Consider the following 16554-nt stretch of genomic DNA (forward strand, 5'->3'; position numbering starts at 1 on the left):
ACAAAAGCTGTCTGAGCCAAGTCTGCTAAGAAAAAGCAGGGAATGAGGTTTGGAGCAGGCTGCACCTTCCATCACCACTGCCCTGCCAGTTAAAAATACCCAAAACAAAGCCTAGAAGAGAATCTGCAAACTCCTGTCCTGGGGGAGAGAGTGAGGCAGTAAAAAAGCCACAACACTGACAATTATTATTCTTCAGGGGTTCTGGGAAGATCTCCATCCTGCTGCTGCTCTGGGGGAAAAAAACCCATTCATTCTTTGCTGTAAGGAACAGAGTATCCCAAGGCTTTTATTCAGCACCAGCCCAAACGTGGCTGGAATGCACAACCAGCAGGGATGGGGCACTGCTGAGGTGACAGCCACAGCTCAGACCAGGCCCTGGCACCAGAAGGGAGCAAAAGGAGTTACAAAGCACAGGGAAATGGGAGGTGGATGGATTTCACCAGCATTTAAGGGGCAATGACCCTGGGGATGACCCAAATACAGAGATAATCAGATGGACATGTGGGGCTGCTGGGGATTCAATCTTGCAGAGCTGGCAGTGCCCAGCTAAGCTCACCTGTGACTCTGTGCACAGCCAGAATTGCCTCTGTGGCACTAGAAATAACAAAACTGAGCACAAGGGTGGCAAAACAAGGACCAGTGAGGAAAAAATAATTAGGGATAGGTTGTTCATTTATGGCAGAGAAGTGGAGGGATGAGGATGGCTGAGGAAAACAAAGACTGTGTGTGTGTTGGGGGGATAAATGGGGCCCACACAAGCTGCTGGGTGGGACACTTGCCTGCTCCAGCCCTGGACCTGCCCACCACAGTCTGTCCTACACCCTAAAATAAACTCTATTCCAGTTTCCTTGTGTCCCAGCAAAGCTCAAGCAGGTCTGGATGGCGTTTGGGACATGAGGCCCAAGTGCCAGCATGGTGAGATGAGTGAGAGATGAAACATCTCCAGCCAGCTCCTAGAGGGGGGTGTGGAACCTCAGCTCTGCCCATCCAGGAGGAGCAGCATGTCTCACCCACACTGGCCCTGCCTGTCAGTGCTTTGTGTTGAGGCTCCCCCATCCCTGCAAGTGCCCAAGGCCAGGCTGGATGGGGCTTGGAGCAGCCTGGGGTAGGGGAAGGTGTCCTGCCCATGGCAGGGGGAGGGATGGGATAAGCAGCAGGCTGTGATGGACCCTTGGTGGGGTAAACACAGATCCCCTGACCACACCTGATACCTTGGGTTTTAAGTTTTTCTGTTCTGTTTTGGTGTGCAGCTTTTAGCTTTGTATTAAGTGTCACTGGGATCTTTTCACGGGGTGGTGAAGACAAAACAATCCTATTCCAGCTGGAGACTCAAGAACAATCTCTTCAAACTTCAGGCCCAAAGCATAAACAACATGAAAACAGGAGGGCAGGCAAGCAAGCAAGGAGGATGAAATTTCATCATTTGAAGCTTTTAATTTGACAGTTAACTTCGATATGCAAATGGACTAAAACTTATAAAAGTGTGAGATGTTGTGACCAAGCCCTCTTTTGCTTCCATCTTGGAGCCATCAAGGCCATGACTGTGGCTCTGGTACTGCCAGGGTGTGGCCTTTGAAGGCACTTCAATAAATATCCATTTTATTCTTCCTAAGTCTGTCTAGCCTCTGTTCCAGCTATATCAGAACCTGATCCCTGCCAGGATCTCCTCTCCTTACCTGGGCTTCAATGAGGTATCCAGCATCTCTCCCCTGATCCAGACCAGTTTTTACAACCTAATCCAAAAGCAGAAAAGACACAGCACAGTTCAGCCACGCTGCAAACACACACTTTAACAGGACTCCCTGTTGTCTCCAGGATTCCCGAATTTCAAGGCACATTTCAGATTCCCTGAGCCCTGTCCCTGCTTCTCTTAGCAGAGCAGTGTCCCCGTGTCCTTCTAGCACAGGACAGGTGAGGAGTTAACCACCAGGTTCATTTTTAGCCATTCCCTGTGGTTTTAGGAACTGTGCTCCTGTAATATCACTGATCTCCAAATCTTTCACAGGTTTTAGAGGAGTCTGGCCAACAACTTCAGTAGTGAAAAGTCATTTTACAATAAGGATTCATTCACAGAGTGTAACAGGAAGTGTGTGTAACAGAGGGGACTAATAAAGTTAATAATTCATGTAATAAAGTACTAATTATAAAGTTCAAGAGCTGAAGTATTACAGTGAATACTTTATGTATACTAATATGTAGTTAGTGCTGTGAGAATTATAGCAATTTCTGTTTTTATGGTGTCAAACAGGTCTCCTGAACTCTTCAGAGACTGTACAGAAAACCTGGGAAAACTGCAGCTGAAAGTCTCATGGACAAAATATTCCAGCTAAGCCTTCCCTCAGCTGGGATTCCTGCTCTACCCCTCCCTGGTACCAGTACCCATGAACTGGTGATCATATTTTGAGCAGTGATTCTGAGTTCTACCCCACAGCCAGCACTCCTCAGGACTGATCTCTGTGAGGATCAGGATGCTGCCTTGACTCAGAGGAAGGATCACCTTCCCTCTGCCTGTCCCACATTTTCCCACAGACCCACCTGCCCACCTCACAGGGCAGTTACCTCGATGATCTTCAGAGGAGCAGGGTAGAGCCCTTTGGTTTGCTTTTGAACTTTGCTCTCCACTGTCTTGTAAACTTGCTGCCTGACGAAGGGAAGAGCCATGGCATAGTCTGTCAGCCCTGCAAGGTGGGACAGAACAGGGGTCAGCACAGTGCTGTGCACAGCCAGCCTGCCAGGGTGGGAAAGGAACACAAATGTGAATATCTGCACTAGAAACACGCACCTGAAACCCAGGCAGCAGGGGCTGCTCAGAGGGTTTCTGGATTATTCCATGGACAATCTCATTGAGGGCTGAAGTGTCCTCCTAATACAACTGGTGACACCCTAAGCCCTGGGAAGCAGAATTCCCACAGATGTCCCCATTTCTGGGCTGTGCTGTTGAGGATCAGCACGGAGCTGATCCCTTGTACCTCTTCCCACTTGAGTTCACCAGCTTGGTACAGAACTTGCCACCAGAACTTTGCAGATGGACAGTCCCTGGAGGTACCTGCTGCCTCTCACTCCTCAGGACCTGTCCCCCTTCCAGCAACCTCAGGAGCCACCACATCCAGCTCTGCCAAAGCCCAGATCTGCAGGGCAATGTTTTCTCTACCACCCCACATTGCTCAAGAGATGATTCCAATGTGAAATAATTTCATTTTGAAATGGAATTAAGTAGGAGCACAAACACATCCTGGAGAAGCCAAGCTGGATTACACTCACTGCTGTCCCTTGGGATTTCTCAATGCTGACTTACTCTGCATGAGCCCTCTGGATCTCTTGGCAGACACAGTCTTGTTGGCCAGTCCCCTGGCAAAGCCAATGGCCACCTCCTCCAGGTACTCGATTGTTCTTGCCTCAGGAGTCTTCAGTCCTGGCCCTGGGGAGAGCAGAGAACACAGCACAGGTTATCCCTGAGGGATGAGGGTGCAGGGAAACCAGGAGCAGACACAAAGTGATGGGCCTTTGAACTGCTCCCACTCCATTCCCTGCTCCTGTTTGGCTTTTCTGTGTTATGACCAACTATGGGAAGGCTCAGAAGGGATCATATGAGCGCTCCAAGGGGTTTATACAGAGGGCATTGTGCAGAAATGCTGGAATGCCAGCTCTCTGTGGGAGCAGGGACAAGTTACATGCAACTCTGCAGTCAGATCAGGCTGCTCAAGGACCTTCTGGGCACCTCCAAGGACAGAGGTTCCATGACCTCTCTGCAGGTGTCCTCAGCTCCTGACCATCTCTTTGCCACTTGAGCTCTTTATTCCTCAAACCTTGCACTTGACATAACTGCAGGCACCCAGAATCCTGAGGGAGCTGAGGTGTTCTGCCTCCCCTCCCTCTCCTCTGTGTGTGTGCCCCACCACGCTGTGCCAACACTGAGCTCTTAAACACACAGCCAGCATTTTGGGAGTGCTGAGTCCCTGGAAATCTCTGCACTGGAGCCAATGTCCAACCAACCCCAACCTTTGAACTCAGTGCACGAAACCTCCCTCTTGCTTTAGCTACGGTAACACCCGGCCCAACTTAAAGCTGTCCCACAATGAAGCAAGCCACTACAAAACCAGTTTTAGCAGCCTCTGAGGGTGGGTTGCACAATTTCCAAGCACAGGAATCCTCATTTCCAGACAATTGTATCATCAGGACAGGAGGACGCAGCACAGGGCTGATCAGGCAGCTGTGAGACGCTGCCAGAGGCAAACTCTGAGTCATTCATGACAGAGCAGTGCCTGGTGAAGCTGCACAGGGTCACCAAGCAGACCCTGGAGCTAAATGTGCAACTGTGGGCTGAACAAACCTGGGGAAATTACACCCCTGCAGCTGGGCAGGGCCATTCACCTTCACCCAAACTGCTCCAAACACACCCAGATACTGCAGAGCCCTCAGAGCTAAGGAAACACCCCACAGACACCCTGACAGAGGAGACAGGTAAAATCCAAAACCAGGAACTCCCTCCAATTTCATCTCCACTATTCTCCTCCTCCATAAAAGGCTGAAGCCCTCAGCTATAAGGTTTTAATCATAGAAACTCAGAATCTTTTGGTTGGGAAGGGGATGTTAAAGGTCACATAGTCCTCCACTGTGCCAGGGTGTGCCAGTGTCCAGCCTGGCCTTGGGCACTGCCAGGGACCCAGGGTGGGCACCCAGTGCCAGGGCCTGCCCACCCTGCCAGGGAACAATTCCCAATTCCCAATCTCCCATCCAGCCCTGCCTGGCCTGGGTTGGAAGGGACCTTAAAGCTCATCCATGGCAGGGGCAGGGACAGCTCCCACTGTGCCAGGGTGTGCCAGTGTCCAGCCTGGCCCTGGGCACTGCCAGGGACCCAGGGGCAGCCACAGCTGTGCCAGGGCCTGCCCACCCTGCCAGGGCACAATTCCTCATTCCCAATCTCCCACCCAGCCCTGCCCTCTGGCAGTGGGAGCCATTCCCTGGCTCCTGTCCCTCCATGCCTTGTCCCCAGTCCCTCTGCAGCTCTCCTGGAGCCCCTTCAGGGGCTCTGAGCTCTCCCTGGATCTTCTCCAGGTGATCTCCCCCAGCTCTCCCAGCCTGGCTCCAGAGCAGGGGGGCTCCAGCCCTTGGAGCAGCTCTGTGGCCTCTTTGTTTCACCTCTCTGTGTAACAACTGGGGGGTTTTCACCCAGCAGACCCCAGAAGCTGCTCCCTGCTCAGGGAGCCTCTCAGCAAGGAGGAGATAACGCAGCACAAACACTGACAGCTCAGGAAAGCTCCCTGTGGAAGTTTCCCTCCTGCCCTGGCAGAATGTCAGAGCCAGCCCAAGGAAAAACAGGCCAAACAAAACACAATTGATTTTACAGGCAGCAGACAAAATATAGCTCAGAGCTGCTGCATAATCTACATTTCAGCAATGCCCAGGGGGTTTTAGAGAATTCACTGGAAACCCAAGAGCAATTGGGAGTTCAGAGCTCAGACTTCACCAGCTTCCAAATTCTCTTTTCACCATTCCAGGCTGAGACCTTCAGCTTTATAACCTGATGTGCTACAAGATGTCAATCCCTGATTTCCAGTAGCTTGGATACATTAACAAGAGCTGCATTCTGATACTCCAGCTGAAGAAAATTGCTGTTTGTTTCAAAGTCTGAGCTGTGAGAACCATTCACCACTGAGTGCCTGACCCCACATATGTGGGTTTGCTTTACCTGCAGTTAATTCCCAGTGTTTTGCTGTGTCCTAACCCAGGAGCTCTGAGCTGTGCCCTCCCATCTGCTTTCTTTTATAAATGGCACATGCCAGAATTGGATCCAGGGAACGCTGCAGAGCTCCCTGCTGAAGGAGAATGGATTGCACGCCCTCAAACTGCCTCCTGATTGATGGTGTGTGTCTCCCTGCAAGCTTTCTGTCATCAGTTAAAGCATCACCCCAGGTAGAGCTGCTTTCCCCAGAGACAGAGGGAACAGGAGCCCTCCTGGCACCGGCTGCTGTTTGGATAACAAGGAACACATCCAATGTTTGCATGTAATTTGTATTTCTGTGTTCCTCCTACGTGCTTCTCTGGGCTGAGCCAGGATTGCCAGCAGCTCCTCAGAAAGCTCACCTTTCCTTTTAGCAACCTGGGCTAATTGTGGCTATAAACAGCCACATTTGCTAACTCATAAAAAACAATTCACTTCTGAGCAAGTATCAAGTGGAAAAGTTTATCCAGGCAATTTTAACTCCAGCCTGAGAACCACGGATCTGTTTTAGAGGAATGAATACAGCTAAAGATAAGCTAAGGATATCTGGGTATCCTGAGCTGATCATTCCAGTGTGGGCAGCAGGAAAGGGGGGGTTCTGCCCCTGTGACCCCCGTGCCCAGGTGAGAGCCCACCTGCAGAGCTGCCCCAGCCCTGGGCAGCAGCACAGGCATGTGGAGCTGCTGCAGAGAGCCCAGAGCAGGCACCAAGGTGATCAGAGGGATGGAGCAGCTCTGCTGTAGGAAAGCCTGGGAGAATTGGGATTGTTCAGCCTGGAGAAGGGAAAGCTCTGGGGTGACCAAACCACAGCACCTGGAGGAGCTGGCAGGAAGGATGGAGAGGGACTGGGGACAAGGCCTGGAGGGACAGACACAGGGAATGGCTCCCACTGCCAGAGGGCAGGGCTGGGTGGGATCTTGGGAATGAGGAATTGTGCCCTGGCAGGGTGGGCAGGCCCTGGCACAGCTGGGGCTGCCCCTGGGTCCCTGGCAGTGCCCAGGGCCAGGCTGGACACTGGCACACCCTGGCACAGTGGGAGCTGTCCCTGCCCCTGCCATGGATGAGCTTTAAGGTCCCTTCCAACCCAGGCCATCCCATGATCCAGCTGAGCACTGGCCTGTGGGACAGCATGGACACCAGGGCTTCCCTGGCACTGCTCAGGGTGGGCAGCAGCAGCTTTTTAATAATTTTATTTTCTTCAGCACCACCAGTGTGTTCTGGCTATGCTTTCCTGAGGGAACCATGCTCAGCACCCTCCAGCTCCATGGCAGTGCCAGCTGGAGCAGTGGCTTCCATTCTAACTCCTGAGAGGGGCTGCTGGCTCCTCCTGGGAGGCTCTGGAAGGTTTAGTCCTCAAACTCCTCCATTTCCACCTTCCAAGAAAGCTGACCTAGTGAAAGAACTTTGGGAGCAAGACATGATTCAGCAACACTTGGAATCCTGCAGTTTGGAGGGAATTTCTCCCCCCAGCTGAGAGCCAGCTGGCAATTCTGAGTGCCTAAACCATGGGGGCTGCCTGCTGCAGGTCCTGTCAGGGATTACCATCTGCAGGCTGCAGAAACACAGCCATCAGTCATCTATTGTCCTTCCATTAGGGCTGCAATCTGTCCTCTGACATGATAAATGAGCAACGAGGGCTCTTATCTGGATAATTAGCTTAAGGAGGGGAGCCAGCAGGCCTGCCCTCCATGCTGACCTCTCCTGTTCACTCAGCTTCTGCAGCAGCCTCACATTTCAAGGTCTCTGTGCTTGTAAGTGGGAACAGGGATTTTTGCTCCCCTGCAGAGCAGGACAAAACCTCTCCATCATGCATTTTGCTGAGGGGAGAGGTTCCCTGACAGGCAGCAGCACATCAAGGAACTGAAGGACACTGTGTCTGACCTAGTGGTTCCACCAGCTGGTCAACCAGCCCCATCTTCTTGGCTCTGTCTGCACGGATGTTCCTCCCAGTCAGCATCATGTCAAAGGCAGCAGGAAGTCCCACCTAGAAGGGCAGAAAAAAGATTTCAGAGTGGGAGTTTGCCAGGTAGAAAGGGCTATTGGGTTAAATTTTCCTCTTACTCACCATCTTTGGCAGCCTCTGAGTACCCCCTGCTCCGGGCAGGAGACCCAGCAACACTTCAGGTGTTCCCAAGACTGTTTTCCTGTCCTTTGTTGCTACTCTGTAGTGACAGGCAATGGCAACCTTAAAATGGAAGAGACAAGGAAAGGTTTCTCTGTGAAAGACAACAGAAGAACCAGGCACCCATCACAGAGCTCTCTCCCACACACTGCCTCAGCTTTCCTCATCACCCTGCCCCAGCTCCTTCACCAACTGCCCAAATCCCCTCTGTGCTCACTCATGGCTTCTTCTGGGGGATGACAGCAAGCAGGAGTGTCAGCAGGCCATGAGAATCCCCCCTTTCCTGCTGCCCACACTGGGGGATCAGCCCAGGATACCCAGATATCCTTAGCTTATCTTTAGCTGTATTCATTCCTCTAAAACAGATCCGTGGTTCTCAGGCTGGAGTTAAAATTGCCTGGATAAACTTTTCCACTTGATACTTGCTCAGAAGTGAATTGTTTTTTATGAGTTAGCAAATGTGGCTGTTTATAGCCACAATTAGCCCAGGTTGCTGAGATGATCATCAAACTCCCAAGCTGATTTTTAATCTCACCTAGACCATCAAGGGCTTAATTAATTCACTAATTCACCAAGAGCACAGTCCCATCTACAGATCAGCCATGACTCCTGGTTTATCCCTGGACTGCCAAGATGAGTCAGCACAGTGGGTGTAAAAAAAGTATTGAGAAATCAGCACAAACTGAAGAGACTCCATTCCAAGATTACACTGTTTTAGTAACAGCTCTGCTCCAGGAATTAGCAGAGCCATGCAGTTTACAAAACCCTGGATGGAGATTACAAGGCAGAAGATCCAGCCAAGGTGCTGGAGTGGAGCTGCAGGCAGGGTGGAGCCTGGCTGGGTCCCCACACTCACCCCTCTCACAGCAGCCCCACAAAGAATGGAAGTTGCTGGGATACAAGGCTCACTTTAACTGAAAAGCAACAATCTCCAGGCTGAACTCTGCCAGCAGCACTGATGCAGCTCCAGTGCCTGCTGGAAACAGCCAGTTTTCCCTTGGACACTCATCTCAATATTAGCCTGGCCCACACAGGTTCAGATTTGATTTGCTCCTTTTCCACAGCAGCAGCAGAACTCGCATGGCAGAGCCCTGAAGCACAAGCAAGCCATTAACTTGCCACAAACTCATTTACATGATGTAATGAGCCCTCATCAGCTCCCAAATTCGTCTCACAGCACCAGTCCTGCCTGCATCATCTGGGGAACCAGAGAAGCAGCAGTGTCAGCTCCCACTCCTGCTGTGAGCCCCAGGACTGTCCAGTACCTCCAGCCCTCCTCCCAGGCAGCTGCCACTGATGGCAGCAACGACAGGCTTTGGAGACTGCTCAATCTTTTCCAGCATCTTCTGTCCATCCTGAGAGAGCTGAGTCACTTCCTGAGCAGTCTTGCAGGCTTCAAGCATGCTGAGGGGAGGAGAGAGGTGGATGAGGATGGGAAAAGCATTTTTTTGTCAGTTTTCCTGACAAAACAGCAGGAAAATGAGAAGTTTTGATGAGTTTGTCCCTGTTCTCTCACAATCTCCAGTGCCTGACAGGCAGGCAAGAGCTGTTTAGGCCCCAGTTTTGGATCAGGCAACACAGGGAGACAAACTAAACCCAGCAGGGTCAGGTCCTGCATGCTGACACGGGGTTTTCCTGAGGCACTGAATGGGATCCCTTGTGCCAGGGCTCTGGAAGCCTTTGGGAGAGGAGGAAGGGTCGTAGGAAGCCTCAAAGCACTTGCCAGGAAGGGTGGAGGAAAGAGCCCAGAATCACTCTTAGAGGAGCAGATGGCTCTGATGCCACACTGCCAATTAGAAATTAGAGCCTCCCTGTGCCAATTATTCTCTTGGAGGCTCACAGGCTTCGCCAGGCAGGAGTAATTTGGGATGCTGGAGGTGCTGAGGCCAGGAGACCCCTCTTAACCACAGCCTGGCCTTTGCTCTGCTCACTTCATTCCCTCCTGAACAGGGAGTGAGTCTCTGCCCCTGGACAAAGTCAGCCAAAAATGTAACACAGGTTTGGAGGGTCTATTTTTAATTTACCTTCTTTCCTCAGAGCATTCTGGCTTTTAATGTCTTTCAGCAATTATTCTGTCCTGTCAGTGTCAGCAGTAGGAGCCAATGACATTCCAGGTCCCAGTGGGCACCCCCAGGATCATCCCACACCCTGGAAAAGTTCCCCAGGGAGCCTGGGAGGCTGCTCAGCACAGGGCAGAGCGCCAAACCCTGCCCAAACCAGGGGCCAGGCTGGAAGGCTGCCAGGCACTCCAACCCAGCTCAAACGAGTCCTGCATGTGAATTGTCCCCTCTTGTTGTGCCCAAGGACAATGCCAAACCCAGAGCCAGGATGGGTTTCCTTGGCTGCAGGAAGGAGTGACCAAAAGCCACAGCCAGGAGGGTTTAAGGACTCGCCACGTCCCTCTTTGCTCAGATCCTCACTTCAATTCCAGCAGCCCTGAAATCCTGAGCATGGGGATTTCACTCCCAGCCTGTTCCTCACCCCATGGAGGTGTCAGGGACAACCTGCTGGGTCTCAGGGACAGCTCCAGCAGCTCCTGAAGCCCTGTGCTTACTTGAGATCCGCTCCAGCAATGAAAGAGCCTGGCTTGGAGGAGATGAGCACGGCGCTCTTCACAGTCTCGTTGGCCCAGATCTCGTTCATGATGTCGGTGAACTCTGCACTCAGCTGCTTGGACAGGGTGTTCACCTGGGAGCAGAGCAGCACCTCAGCACGAGCTCACCTGGAGCCCACACCTGCTAAAAGTTACTTCAGCCCTGCCCTAGTGTTGAGTTTGTGAGGGTTTCCAGGACAAAGTGAGAGATGAGAATCCTAGTGCTGAGTTTGTGAGGGTTTCCAGGACAAAGTGAGAGATGAGAATCTGACTCTATGTTCTCAGAAGGCTGATTTATTATTATTATATCATATAATATCATAGAATGCTATACTAAAACTATACTAAAGAAAGAGAAGGATACAGACAGAAGGCTTAACAAGAATGAATAATTAAAATTTGTGATTGACTCTTCAGAGTCACAACACAGCTGGCCATGATTGGCTATTAAGTTAAAACAATTCACATGTTTAGATAAACAATCTTTAGACCACATTCCAGAGCAGCAAACACAGGAGAAGCTGAGGTTTCTCAGCTTCTCAAGAGAAGAAATCTTGGCAAAGGGATTTTTCAAAAAAATCTGACAGTGACACCCTAGCACAAAACCCCCTCCAGGATAAAACCCTGCAGCAGGTCATCTTTAATTAGGGAGTTCCTCTTGAACCTTCCCAACAGCAGCTTTGTGGCCCCAAACATTGATTTTATGAACTTGTAAACCGGTTTGTTTTTTCTTTGTTAAATAATCATAGAATCACAGAATGGCTTGGGATGGAAGGGACCTTTCAAGGTCATCTCATCAACCCCCCTGGAGCAGAGACACCTTCCTCAGACCAGGCTGACAACATCCCTCCAGCTTTACTGAAAGGCTGCAAAAAGCAGAACAAACCCAGCCTGGGTTCTTTAGGTACCACCAAATCCTCACACAAAATAGAATATTTCAAACCTGAGACTGCTGCTGGTCCTCAAAGGAAAGGAGTATATTAAAAACCCCTTCTGGTCTGCTACAACTAATACAAGATTTTTCATAGCAGTAGTAGTTCAATCTTTCCATCTTGTGTAATATCAGAGCAGCTCAGCTGCTTTGCTTTAAAAACCAGGTTTTTATTGCAAGCTCTATCATTGCTCATAAAGAGCATTTCCATCTGTGAGATGACACCTGAAATCCACTACTGGTTAAGAGACTCCAAAATTCATTTTTAGATGTTTTCCTTAGATGTCATTTACAGAGTTCCTGCCTCCTGATACCTGAACAACTGCAGCTGTATTGACCTAAAAAATGAGAATTTGGTTCTATTTATACTGTGTTCATGATAACAGAATCAAAAGCATTTATAGATTCCAAATTACTGAAGTAGGGACATTCTTTAACTGACTTGAATATAAGAACTAAGCAAGATTTAATTTTTTTTTAAGTTCTCCTTAAGATTTGGAACTCAACAAGACCTTGTGCCTGGGAGAAAGACAAATTAGCTTAGCACACACAAAGTACTCGAAGAGGCACCTCCAGATGTCTCATTAAAATCCCCAAATCTTCTTTTCCTACTTCTCCTTTGCTCCCAACTCTGTAAGGCTGCAGGTTGGGGAAGCTTTTAGCACTAAATGGGAATTTCCAATACCTTGGAATTTGGTGTGTTGAAGCGCACGACAGCGACATCCCCTTTGATATCACAGCTGACGTGGGTTCTGTCTGCAAGCAAACACAGGGGTGGGCTCAGCTCCTGCTCCAGGCATTTGAAGGAAAAAAATACATTTATAGAAAAGCTTCACACTTACCTTGGAGGGCACTGGAGGTGGAGATGTTACGGCAGGCATAGCCTGAGGAAAAGATGTCACAGGTGTTAAAGGAATTCTCAGCAGCCTCAGCCTCTCCCAGCTCCCCTGGCCTGCCAAGGACAGATTTTGGAAACCCTGGGCACGAGCCAGTCCCTCCTCTCACAGCCTGATCTGTGCCCCACTAGAGTCCAGCAGTGACCTTTCAGCACAGCCCCAACTCTGCAGTGCCAGCAGTGCCCAAGTGAGAGCAGAAAAATGAAATCCCTCTTTCCAAACAGCTGGCAAGGGATGGAGGAGGTGGCACAGGGAGTTTGGCCTTGATCATCCTCATTCCAACCTCTTCCTGTGCTAAACCAGGGACTTTCCTGCACTTTGGGGAGCTTCAAGGTGAATTCCCTGCAAAGCAAACACAACTGGCCAGGGTATTTCTGTAAAAACACACTCTGGTGGAAGCAAATGGGGCCAGTCCAAGGTGACCACACAATTCTCAGGGGGCACAATGGGCTCACAAAATATTTATTTTTGCCTCCATCTATCAACAAAATACTCAGAATCACAGACTGGTTTGGGTGGGAGGGATCTCAAAGCCCATGCAGGGCCACTCCGTGCCATGGCGGGGGCACCTCCCACTGTCCCAGGGCGCTCCAAGCCCCGGGGATCTTCCAGGGGATCCAGAGGCAGCCCCAGCTGCTCTGGGCACCCTGTGCCAGGGCCTGCCCACCCTGCCAGGGCACAATGCCTCATCCCCAAGACCCCACCCAGCCCTGCCCTCTGGCAGTGGGAGCCATTCCCTGTGTCTGTCCCTCCAGGCCTTGTCCCCAGTCCCTCTGCAGCTCTCCTGGAGCCCCTTCAGGCCCTGCCAGGGGCTCTGAGCTCTCCCTGGATCCCTCTCCTCTCCAGGTGAGCACCCCCAGCTCTCCCAGCCTGGAGCAGCTCTGGGGCCTCCTCTGGGCTCTCTGCAGCAGCTCCAGGTCCATGTGCTGTTGGAATGCCCAGGGCTGGGGCAGCTCTGCAGGTGAGGAACCATACTCCCTTGTCCTGTCCCTCCAGGCCCTTGTCCAGGGTCGCTCTGCAGCTCTTGGATCCACCTCCACTAATGACATGCAAAGCACACACAAACATGTCTTCTTCCAGAACCCTCAGAAAGCTCAGACCACAAATGAACAAGTTCTGTCCCCAAGTTTCTGACTCCTAAATCTCCTTTTTCTGCTCAGAAATTGTGTTTGGCCCCACAATCTCTCAGCACAGGAATGAACCCCAGCTGCATTCAAGCAACCTTGATTTTGACCCTGAGGATCCCCAAACTCAGAGTCCCTGCCAAAGCTGCTTTAAGCCTGAATTCCAGTTACTTCCACATGGATCTATCCACCAGCCAGCCCACAGCCAATTATCCAGGGGAGGGCTCTGCTCAACACTGATAAAACCTTCAGGAATGAAACATTCCCATTCCCAGCAGCAAGCAGGGAGAACAACACAACGCCAGAAGAATAAACTGCAAACTGTGCCTCCCCAACAGGTGTCCCCCCTGCCACAGCCCCGTGACACAGGCTCAGGGCTGCACTTTGGCCTCCTTTCCACCTTGTCTGGGGTGCTGGCAGTAGGGACTGACCTTTGCTCCCATTCCTGAGCCCAGGATATGCACTGTGATGCCGTGGGGATGGAAATTCGGTGTCAGGCTGTCCCAGCAAACAGCTCTGGAGTGCCTGTGTGTGTTGTCATGTGCCCACAGCAGCATTTTATAAACAAAGAGTGAACCAGTTCCCACTCCAAAGCTCCTCAGCGATATTTAATACCCACATGTGATAGCTCCACCCAACAATCATTTCCCTAAACTCTTTGTGTACTCCTGAAAATAAGCACCAACATTCAATTCCCACAAATCAAGTGTGGGCTGACAACAATCCCTCTGGTGAGAGATACTGCCCAGCAGAACACCATGCACCCTAAACAGCAGTATTTTAACCCAATAAAAGCCATGCAGCCTCTTTAAAGAGAAAGCAAGGGCTGAAATGTCTCCCTGAATTAATTAATTCAATCCTTGCAGCAAGCTGGGACAGTGGAAGGTGTCCCTGCCCATGGCAGGGGTGTGGAACAAGATGAGCTTTAAGCTCCCTCCCAGCCAAACCAGTCTGGGATCCCAGGTTTTTTGTTCTTTACATGGCTTTCTTTGTCCATACCAGTTCCCAAACAGATTCATTCCATGAAAACCTTCAGCCTTCAATTCCACTCTGCCTTCCCATTCTCACAAAACAGAAGAGATGAAGTAGGGAAAAAAATAAATCAAGGGCATGACTGCACAAATCTCACTCCACTAGAATATAAAACTCTTTTGGGAGAGGTGCTGTCAGCAGTGTACCAGCTGGTGAACACTGGAGTGAGGTTTCTGCAGCCTGACAGTGGTTTAATTTAACTCCAGCATATTTGTGGAAAACATCTTTTGCCAGGAAGCAAAAGCAGCTCCCTGTCCTGGTCGCTGCACATCTACTTTAGGTGTTGATCCCTTCAGCACTGCAATGGGAACGTGCCAAGACAGGAGCCAGAAAATTCCTCCAAAATGCTGCAGGAAGCAGAAGCCCAGCCTCAGACTCCCACCATGTCCCATCATTCATTCCAGAGTTACAGCCCTGAAAATCAGTTCCAGTCTCACTCCAGCTCAAAGACTGTCCAGCACCAGGACACCAACACCTTCTCAGGACTTTGGATGCACCAGAGAATGGACAACAGCCACCCCACAGCCCAGCCTGCTCCTTCCCACTTTCTCCTCTCCCTGTTCCTGCCTCAGCTGCCTCCCTGCCCAGCACTTCCCAGCCTTCCACTCACCGGGACGTGGCACACGGCTTGAGCTGGGAACAGCCTCCATGGCTCAGGGAAAAGCCTTTTTCCAGTCCTGGAGCACCCCAAGTCCCAGCTAGGATGAAGCTCAGGCCACCTGAGCACGGAGCTGTGACCTGTGAGATGGGAAGCTCCTGGCAGACTGAGCTTCCCAAGCCACCCCAGGAACCTGGTGGCACAGGGATGTGGCCCAGCAGGTACAGCCAGCCCTGGAGCTCAGCTGGCTCCTGACTGCTCCCTGCCTCTGGGCTGCCCCCGAGAGCTTTGCATCCACTTCCCAAACGTTTTGCAAGGCAGAACGAGGGCATTCATTCATTATGAACAGGGACAGCGTCCTCACAGCAGCTCCAGGGCTGTTTGTTGTGCAGAGCTTTACCAGTTAGAACAAGAATTCCAACCAGCAGCAGCCTGAGAACTCCCTGGAGTTGCCACAGGTCTCCTCCTCAGTGATTGCAGCACCCTGTCACGTACAGACCTGCTCCAAGGCTGCATGTAACACAGCTGTGATCCCACAACCATGGAACTGCTCACCATGATCCCAGAGCCATGGAATTGCTCATCATGGTCCCACAACCATGGAAAAGCTCATCATCATCCCAGTGTCATGGAACTGCTCACCATGATCCCAGCACCAAGGAACTGCTCACCATGGTTCCAGAACCATGGAATTGCTCATCATGGTCCCACAACCATGGAACTGCTCACCATGATCCCACAACCATGGAACTGCTCACCATGATCCCACAACCATGGAACTGCTCACCATGGTCCCAGAGCCATTGAACTGCTCACCATGATCCCAGAGCCATTGAACTGCTCACCATGATCCCAGAGCCATGGAACTGCTCACCATGGTCCTAGAATCATGGAACTGCTCACCATGATCCCAGAACCATGGAACTGCTCACCATGGTCCTAGAATCATGGAACTGCTCACCATGGTCCCAGAACCATGGAACTGCTCACCATGGTCCCAGAACCATGGAACTGCTCACCATGGTCCTAGAATCATGGAATTGTTGGAAAAGAGCTCTCAGAGCACTGAGTCCAGCTCTGAACCAAGCCCAGGTTTGGGTTTATATGAAACACAGCTGGATTTTGGGTCAACATCAACACCAGACTCTGAGGCCCTTCAAAGTGTTCAGATGTGAAGTTTCCAGAGCTTCCCAGCCAGGCCCTTTGGCTTTCCCAGGGCTCCTGGGGACTCCCAGGAAGCAAGAGCCAGGAAGCACCAAGGCAGCTCTGTGAAGAGGCAGAGGAGAGCCACAGCCCTGCCTAAGCTGGCAAGGGAGATGCCCCACACAAAACCATGGAATCACTGAATCCCAGGATGGTTTGGGTGGGAAGGAACATTAAAGTTCACCCACTGCCACCCCTGCCATGGCAGGGACACCTCACACTGTCCCAGGGTGTCCCAGTGTCCAGCCTGGCCTTGGGCACTGCCAGGGATCCAGGGTGGGCACCCTGTGCCAGGGCCTGCCCACCCTGCCAGGGAACAATTCCCAATTCCCA

General features: G+C 51.2%; 1 protein-coding gene across 1 annotated transcript in view; it reads right to left on the reverse strand.

Annotated features, from left to right (window-relative positions):
- Positions 1–15982, reverse strand: part of HADHA (hydroxyacyl-CoA dehydrogenase trifunctional multienzyme complex subunit alpha) — a 25007-nt gene extending 9025 nt beyond the window's left edge. Inside the window, exons 1-10 of the mRNA XM_031064825.1 lie at positions 15951–15982; positions 12211–12320; positions 12054–12124; positions 10399–10532; positions 9110–9248; positions 7788–7907; positions 7604–7706; positions 3296–3418; positions 2560–2678; positions 1677–1733 (exon numbers count right to left, since the gene is read on the reverse strand). Of these exons, the coding sequence (XP_030920685.1) occupies positions 1677–1733; positions 2560–2678; positions 3296–3418; positions 7604–7706; positions 7788–7907; positions 9110–9248; positions 10399–10532; positions 12054–12124; positions 12211–12320; positions 15951–15982 (1008 nt within the window). The remainder of the gene's footprint in view (positions 1–1676; positions 1734–2559; positions 2679–3295; positions 3419–7603; positions 7707–7787; positions 7908–9109; positions 9249–10398; positions 10533–12053; positions 12125–12210; positions 12321–15950) is intronic.
- Positions 15983–16554: the final 572 nt, after the last annotated feature.

The sequence above is a fragment of the Geospiza fortis genome, unplaced genomic scaffold (genome assembly GCF_000277835.1).
Source record: "Geospiza fortis unplaced genomic scaffold, GeoFor_1.0 scaffold150, whole genome shotgun sequence".
In the NCBI taxonomy this organism is placed as follows: domain Eukaryota; kingdom Metazoa; phylum Chordata; class Aves; order Passeriformes; family Thraupidae; genus Geospiza; species Geospiza fortis.